Raw genomic sequence first — 8,712 nt, 5'->3', positions numbered from 1 at the left:
AGTTTCATTTTAAATTACAATTCGTCTCAAATGAACCTTTTCCAGTCAGCGGGACTACTGGGAATTTTTTTTTTAATTTCCCGCATCCCGGCATTCAGACCTAAGGAAATCGACAAGCTGAACTGAAACACAGGGATGAACTCAAAATGAAATTACATTAGCCATAAGTTAATTTTTTTGATTACGACTTAACAAAGTTACCAAATTGAATATGAAATGGTGCCCAATTCATTTTGGATATTCTTTTCTATTGCCTCCTGTCTTGTGATAAACGCTCAGCAATTTTATCTGCAAACTGGCGGCTCCAGATGAGTAAACGGTACAATTTTAGGCAGGTCATTGAATTAGTTTAAAACACGGTTTCTGGTGTGCACATCACTTACAATGAAGGCGGGCGGGAGGAATGAAAGAAACCTTGTAAAACTGTACAAAAATCTTTTTTAATAAAAAATATCTTATAATTACAATGATCTATTAAAGCATATACATTTCCACGTACACTCATAAAGAACATCTTGAATATGTACAGCAGGTTAAGATTCGCCGCCCATCCCATCCCGCTTTGTACTTGTATACAATGTGACTTTACTTTTAAAAAACGGCGAATCGACACTTCCCTGGTCCGAACCAGTCTTCTTCTATTTAAAACATGACAGAACATCTGGAAGATTCTGCTGGATTAGTAAAAAGCGTCAGCAATCAGTTGCTCTTAGTCGATGAAACTTTCTACTTGTTTCCCCAGATGCTTTCGCTGGTCTCTTCCGCCTCTCGATGAGCCGTCAACCAGCCTGGCGAAGTCACTCAATTTAGCCCCCCCTCCCCCCCCCCACCCTTCCCCAAAGTGTCCCAAGATCAGAGCTCTTTTTTTTTAAAAGTCTGTGGCTATAACGCTGTGAGCAGCAGAGAGGTAAGACGTGATTTGGCAGAAAACCCTCTCAGGATGGAATCCGTTGGACAGGTTTTTGACGTTGATCGCAAGGATTAGATTTTTTTGTCCTTTTTTTTCCTCTTTTCCCCCTCTCTGGTCTCTGTGTATTTGTGTGTGTGTGTGTGTGCGCGCGCGATTCTCGGGCACACCTGTATAAGAAAAATGAACAAGAGGGGGGTGTGTGAAACACTCAGATCCAGACTGACTGGCGCCACCAATACAACACAAGGCATGCTTGATCAGCAACCCAAAACAAATCAGGGTCAAACAGCAACAACATACCCACCACTACAAACTTCAAATAGGGGCAGCAGCTTGCTACTCCTACAGTTTTTTTAAAAAAAAACAAAACGGCAAAGTTTACTTCCAACGCTAGATATAGACCGTTATTTAAAGCGAAAGTAAATGTTAAATAATGGCTCACCTCACACATCACATCAGCGGCACAGAATGCTGTCCTCTTGTCTTCTGACTTTAGACCCAGCCTGCAACACAGAGGGGGGGGAAAGCAAATTTGAATATTCCTGGCAGTGTACATTTTATCTCTAGGAGAAAGGCTGAAATATACGAGCAGCACTTTTGCGTTGGATTTAAATGCAAAGCCGAGAACTACGCGTCGTTTTGCCTGCATCATATGGAACTGCATGTGTTGTTTTTAACATTTACGGTGCGTAATAACAAAACCAGAATTGGAGATGGGATTTAAAATACCACACCCCCCCCCCAAAAAAAAGGCCGAATTGCATGCGACTGTTTTCAACGTTACATATCCTTTCCACCCCCCCCACCCCACCCCGCACAACCTCGTTTAGTTTTGACCAGAACAAAACGCTTTTCTATAGTTCCCATCGAGATTGCACCTAGTACAGGAAGAAATGTGCCACAAGAGATAATCACGTTTCCTTGTTGTAATGCATTCCGCAGTAAACTGAAAAGTGTTCCAAGGTACAATTAATCCACTTTTATAAATACATTTTAAATTAAACTGCATCGTTTAATATGGATTTATGTTCTTGCTGGGTCACGGCATCATGCAGGAATGATGCTCGTATATTTTCATGTGAGCATCCATCCTGTAATCTTAGCAGTTCGTGCCTTTAACATTTCACTAAAAACATACCATCAACATACACACACTGTCACATGCCTGTAATCCTGCCGGAGTTCCCACTGGTAGTGCAAGGAGCAGACAATGGGATACGATAAGCGTAAATTTCCCTTCTCCCACACCGTCAGGATGAAAACCGGGGGGGAAAATACGGGTTAGCTTTGTTATTGGACATTAGAAAATGTTTAGCTCTTAAAACAAAATGAAATGGATAAAGTTTTTTTTTAATAGAAGTGGTTTTGTTTGTAATCTAGTTACCCCTCCCCACCCCCTTCCCTCCCTCCCTCCCTCCCCCTGGAAGATTAGTGAGGCAGGGATTGCTTTTAAAGGAGATGCAGCTTTGGAGTGAAGTTTTGTGACAGTGCCGGCTTCCCTTTTATTTTTACCTGCTCGGTGTTGAGAGCTGTCAGAGGATTTCGGGGCGCCGAAGGGCAGATCGCTGGCTGCGGTCTCACCAGAGCCGGGTGCGTTTCCAGAGCCAGCTGCAGATCCAGGATGTAGTCGATCACATGCTGAAGGATCTCCACTTTGCTCACCTTCTTGTTCTGAGGGATGGTGGGGACCAGCTGCTTGAGCTTGGAATAGCAATCCTTCATGTCGTACTGCAGATCCAGGGACTCCTCTTCCATCTTGCAGCGTGCGATGCTCAGACTGTGCTCCGACAGGCAATGCAATGTCATCTCACCGCAGCCTGCCTTCTTAAGAGCAGGAACATCACTCACCGCTTTCATTGCGCCGCTAAATAATACTTCCGTTTTACTGGAAATAATAATGCAGATGATTCTGCAAGTATATTGCCTTATAATTGCAAAAGATGCAAGTGAAATATTAAAGACAGAAATATAAACCTTGTTTTTTTTTAATAGATGTATTCTTCCTCGCTTTAAGATTCCACCACTTGCCTCCAGAGGTGCAAAATTCACACTGAAGTGTGGGGGAATCGCTGAGCTTTATAACAGTAAAGGGGGATGATTGACAGATTGCTTATCCAATCACTGATCGCCGAACGCTGATGTCCCCCCGCTCATTGAACTAATGGAAAGGCGAGTTTGATCGGCCAGCTCCCAATGCCTGAGGTTGGTCGAGGTGGGAGGAGCTGGACACGCAGGGGGAAGTGCAAGTGTCAGCGGGGATGGAGGAGTTGTAGCTGCAGAGGTGGCGGTGTAGGGGGCAGAGAACGCGGGGAAATTCTTTACAAATCTGCTCATTGAAGTTCATTGTAGTTCAAGGAAACGGCAAACTGCGGCGTATTTTATATATCGTTCACCATGCGTTGTTACACGGAGGCGATACCCGGAACCAGAACCGATGATACTTTGGGTACCTGAGCTGCTGCTCCACACCTCGCTGTGACTCCCCGAGTGAGACATTGCTCAGTGTCGGTTAGCCAGTGAAAAAAAAAACGGCTGGGTATACTTATGTCGTTAGTGTTTTTTCTTGTTTGTTTACATTAACAAGAATACTACTTTGGGATTCTGCAATTTGAAATATTTCTGAAAAAATATATGTAGATGTAAAACCTACATCTTGCACAGTTAGTTATTAAAGGTTTTCCCCCTCTCTAAATGGTTTACTTTTTTAATATACCATTTTTTATGGAGTGTCTGTAAAGACGTTTTCACTGAGAGTCCACACTTTAGTTCGCATTTATGATTGACTAACACACGGTACATCTATATTTAGTGCAAAACAACAGTTGCAGGTATCATTTCACCATGTACTGGAGTTGTAGATTCACAGTATCATTCCATCACTACCGCAGGCGCACGCCACATATTACATAAAAGGTGCGGTTAATTTTCAGGAAACAATTGTTTCACATTTGCTGCGACATTGTGGGTGCAAAATATTCATTTTTCCTTCATATTATTGTACTTAAATTGTACACGGGAGGTGGAGATTTTCTCTGTTAACTTGTCGTAATTGAGCTAATTTTGTGTGTCACCTGGACCCTTGATAAAGACCTCAGAAATCTGTCCAAGAAATCTCAACCATATTTTGAGAATATGTCCCCTTACGATATTATGGAACTGAGCAATTTTAGTCAAATTTATGGATTATTTATTATAGTGATTATGGCGCAGATCATCCACTTGGAGATACTTATTCTACAGCACTGCGTTATTATTCGAATAAAAATCACTCGGCCATAACAACAGGTCATTGTGTGTGTGTAGGTCAGTCCTGTGTCTATTTCTGTGAATATGTGTGCACCTACTTGTTTTTGTGTGCCTAAAGGCATTGGTGTATATATGTGTTTATGTGCATTTATCTATGTGTCTGTAATATATTAATGTGGTTTCCTGTGAGTTAGGAATAAATAACACTTGGACAAAAATGGTCTTAATACAGATAATAATGGAGACCTGGGAGTGATGAGCAGGTTATAGTAGAAATTCAGGTTGCAGATTATGTAGTAAATCAAAAAAGCAAAGTTGACTGGGACTCTAAGTTTAGATTAGTGTCTTCAGTCCAATCAAGGGGATCATTTAGTTAAATGTGTTGATAGATATAGATGAATAGATAGAAAGGAAGACTGATAAATAGATTTCTATAGAGATAGATAGCTAAACAAAACAAAACATCTTCCAGTTCTGATGAAACATCATTTGACCTGAAACATTAACATTGTTTCTTTCACCGCAAATGCCTTAATTACTGTTTACCAGCATTTTCAGTTTTTTTTAATCAAATAGATAGGTAGTAGCATGTCCCCTTTACATGATGATTATGATTGATTCATTGAAGGCTATGCAGCATAAAATGTTCAAGATATTGTCCACCAGAAGCCACATATAACTGTGTTCCTTGAGGTGGTGGTCGTTGTGGTTGTGGGTGGGGAGAGGAGGAGGTGGTGGTGGTTGTGGGTGGGGAGAGGAGGAGGTGGTGCTGATGGTTGTGGGTGGGGGAGGTGGTGGTTATGGGTGAGCAGGTTGTAGTGGTTGTGGGGGGGGGGTGGGGGGGGGTGTGTGGGGGTGGGGGAAGTGGTGGTTGTGGGTGGGGAGGTGTGGGGGTGGGGGAGGTGGTGGTGGTGGTTGTGGGTCGGTGGGGAGGTGGTGGTGGTGGTTGTGGATGGAGGGTGGGGGCTGTGGGGGTGGGGGAGGTGGTGGTTGTGGGTGGGGAGGTGGTGGTGGTTGTGGGTGGGGGGGTGTGGGGGTGAGGGAGGAGGTGGTGGTGGTTGCAGGTGGGGGGTGGGGGGGTGGGGGAGGTGGTGCTGGTGGTTGTGGGTCAGTGGGGAGGTGCTGGTGGTGGTTGTGGGTGGGTGGGGAGGTGGTGCAGGTGGTTGTGGATGGGTGGGGAGGTGGTGCTGGTGGTTGTGGGTGGGTGGAGAGGTGGTGCTGGTGGTTGTGGGTGGGGGGGTGTGGGGGTGGGGGAGGTGGTTGTTGGTGTGGAGGTTGAGGAGGAGGTGGTGGTGGTTGTGGGTTGGTGGGGAGGTGGTGGTGGTGGTTGTGGGTGGGGGGTGGGGGGATGGGGAGGTGGTGGTTGTGGGAAGGTGGTGGTGGTGGTTGTGGGTGGGGGTTGTGGGGGTGGGGGAGGTGGTTGTGGGTGGGGGAGAGGAGGTGGTGCTGGTGGTTGTGGGTCGGTGGGGAGGTGGTGGTGGTGGTGGTTGTGCGTGGGTGGGGAGGTGGTGTTGGTGGTTGTGGGTGGGTGTGTGTGGGGGCGGGGGAGGTGGTGGTGGGTGTGGAGGTTGAGGAGGAGGTGGTGGTGGTGGTGGTTGTGAGGGTGTGGGGGTGGGTGGGGAGGTGGTGGTGGTTGTGGGTGGTGGGGGGAAGACGTGATTCTCCTGTTGATCCCTCTGTTAATCATTCTATCTCTCAGGTCTTGCTTGACACAATAGCACAATAGATATAAAAACAAAAAACTACTGCGGATGCTGGAAATCCAAAGCAAAAACAGAATTACCTGGAAAAACTCAGCAGGTCTGGCAGCATCGGCGGAGAAGAAAAGAGTTGGCGTTTCGAGTCCTCATGACCCTTCATGAGCACAATAGATAGATGAAGATAGATAGGTAGAATTGAAGATAGGTATACTGAATGTTAACTTAACAAGCTAACGTTTTTATGCCTCTGGTTTGTTTTGGTTCCAACAGTAATTCTCAGTCCAGATACTGAATGCTCGTGTGCACCATCTGACTGATAAATGATGTTACTCAAATGAAAATATTAATAATTGTGACACTTCTATTATAAATGCAATTAGAAATAACTTGTAGCTGATTACTAGCAAATTCTGTGGCTAGTGCATACAATGACAATATATAGAATAATTTTAATGCTGCAATCAAGAAAATCAACATCTCTTGTCAGTTTTTATTTAAATTAAAGCAAATGGAGGTTTTATTGCAAAGGCTTTTAAGAAACAATCCATGTACCCACTATAACTAATTTGTTGTGTTAGATTCACATCGCTACATCATATGCTTAAAAGGACAATTCATGCTTTATTATTACCATTATTGTAGATTTCTAGGATTAATTGGGATTCTGAATTGGATCCCCTTCCAAAACTTTTTCTTGGTGCAAAAGCCAGCTCTATATGCAGTCCTCTGCTACCTATGAACTGAAGCATTATGTGTGAAATGAATGAGATGTAGCATGCCTCACAGAGAACTGCCTACATTTTTAGTTGATGGGTTTTATCAAAAATAGTGCAGGTTTCCCACAGTACATTCCTGATCTTCCCAATTGTTGGAAAAACATCAAGCTCAGACTACAACTACTGATTGGAGTGTATCGTAAGATATAAATTCAAACAGAAAATTAATCAGCAGGTTATTAGCAATAAAAATGACTGTTTATAAGAACAAAATAACAAAGTTTAAAAATTATTATATAGTTCTTTTTATGGGCCATTTTTTGGAAGTCTTAGAAATCTGTAACATGATTTACGTTAGCTTTTTAGAATCCTGACTCACCAAAATGTTTTGGATATACAGTTCAAGCAAACAAACTAAAGACGAGAAACAATATCAAGCTATAAATACGCAGAAAAGCTTCCATGCTATTGTGCTCACTTTAAAACAAAAACTTTTCTAGTGGGATATTCTCTAATGGACTGGCCATTATAGATAGTGCCTCTGTCTTTTTCTTGGAATGGAAAACCTACGTACATTATTCTGGAATTAAACCATTTTTCTCTTTTATGAAGTATATCTACAAGTAATTAACATAAAAGAGGTGGGCCATCATTTTGAAATAGTACCAATACTCCAGAAAGGATCCATGCCTGTTCCTCACACCCTGTATTCCCCAATTCCAACCCCCTCCCCCATCAAATGCAAAGACAATAAAATTACAAGCACAAAGCTGTCAACATAAGGCAGTTTAAATTTATCTTCTGGCTTTCATTTTAAAAGAGACTTGGAATTTCTTAAACTAAAATAAAAGGATGTAGCATTCACATGTAATTTGGAAGAGGATGGGTCTCTGTAGAGAGCTACCAAGTGTACCGACAATGTCATAGTCATTTACTTATGTTACACAATTCTCTCTATTCATTTCTGTTTTTGAATTTGATCTATATTACAGTGAGAATTGTGCTTATAATATTTGTAGTACAATTGTGGATTTAGCTCTGGGACATTTTATTTGTGATGTTTAGGTTTCTTCTAGAGCTGCTAGTTTGGCTCAACACACAATATGCCTTCTATAATCATGCAAATAGTTATTACTAGCAGTTGCTCAGAGTCAGAGCTGACACAAACAAATGCCCTGGGATCTGTACTGGGCTTTCTGCTTTGCACCCATATATATTAATGACGGGTGAAGGTATGGAAAGTTGTATATCCAAGTTTTGAGATGACAGTATATTAGGAGGCACAGTAAGGTATATAGCCAGGAGCAGTAAGTTATAAAGGGACAGACTAAATGAATGGGAAAAACTATAGAAGATATATTTTACAGTGGGGAAGTGTGAGGCTTTGGATCTGAAAAAGACAAATTGGAATATTTTCTTAATGGTAGAAAGTAACAATGGGATTTAGGTGTCCATTTACACAAATCTTTGAAAGTGGACGGGTACAAGAAGTAATTAAATCATTTAATGGAGTATTGACCTTTCACAAGACAGTTAGCATTCAAACACGAGTTCAGACCCTATCTGCATATAGTTTTGGGCACAAAACTTAAGGAAATATATATTGGACTTGGAAGGAGTACAGGAATAGCAATACCACGGGATTATCCAAATGGAGTAGGGGGCAGATCAGCAAGGATACAACTAAGCGGTAGAACAGGCTTGAGGGCCTAAATGGGCTACTTCTGTCTTATGAAAATCAAACATTTGCCTGACAAAAGTGCAGTTTTTCTTCTGCGCAAAATCAGGGCAATTCCAGTATTTTGTTCTACAAAATCATAGATAGACAAAGCATTAGTGAATTAAAAATTAGGCATGACTAGCCATAGCTGGGTGAAGAGTTCTTTTGTTCCTGGGGCCAGGATTAGCCAATACCCAAAACTATTCTGGTTCATTCACTTTTTCAATACAACAAGCTGCCTACATACACAGAGACAAAATTCTTGATATATATTAGTCAGGATGCAGAAACAGCAACTGAATTAGTTTTACCTTGAAGGATAATGAGCATTTGATCTGTAAACACAAATTTCTGTTCTTCAGATACTATGGGGGCTAATCATCTGAGTCCCAAGACATCGCTACAGTGGTTGTTCAGGGC

General features: G+C 42.3%; 1 protein-coding gene across 1 annotated transcript; it reads right to left on the bottom strand.

Moving 5' to 3' along the window:
* Positions 1–421: 421 nt before the first annotated feature.
* Positions 422–2,956, bottom strand: id4 (inhibitor of DNA binding 4). The gene is made up of 3 exons (XM_078539295.1): positions 2,423–2,956; positions 1,353–1,413; positions 422–1,077 (listed from the first exon to the last, which is right to left on the bottom strand). The coding sequence occupies exons 1-2, from the start codon at positions 2,765–2,767 to the stop codon at positions 1,366–1,368; spliced, it is 393 nt and encodes a 130-aa protein (XP_078395421.1). The 5' UTR covers positions 2,768–2,956; the 3' UTR covers positions 422–1,077; positions 1,353–1,365.
* Positions 2,957–8,712: the final 5,756 nt, after the last annotated feature.

This window comes from Cetorhinus maximus, chromosome 3, assembly GCF_964194155.1.
Source record: "Cetorhinus maximus chromosome 3, sCetMax3.hap1.1, whole genome shotgun sequence".
NCBI classification, from domain to species: domain Eukaryota; kingdom Metazoa; phylum Chordata; class Chondrichthyes; order Lamniformes; family Cetorhinidae; genus Cetorhinus; species Cetorhinus maximus.
This window is presented reverse-complemented; position numbering and strand designations above follow the sequence as displayed.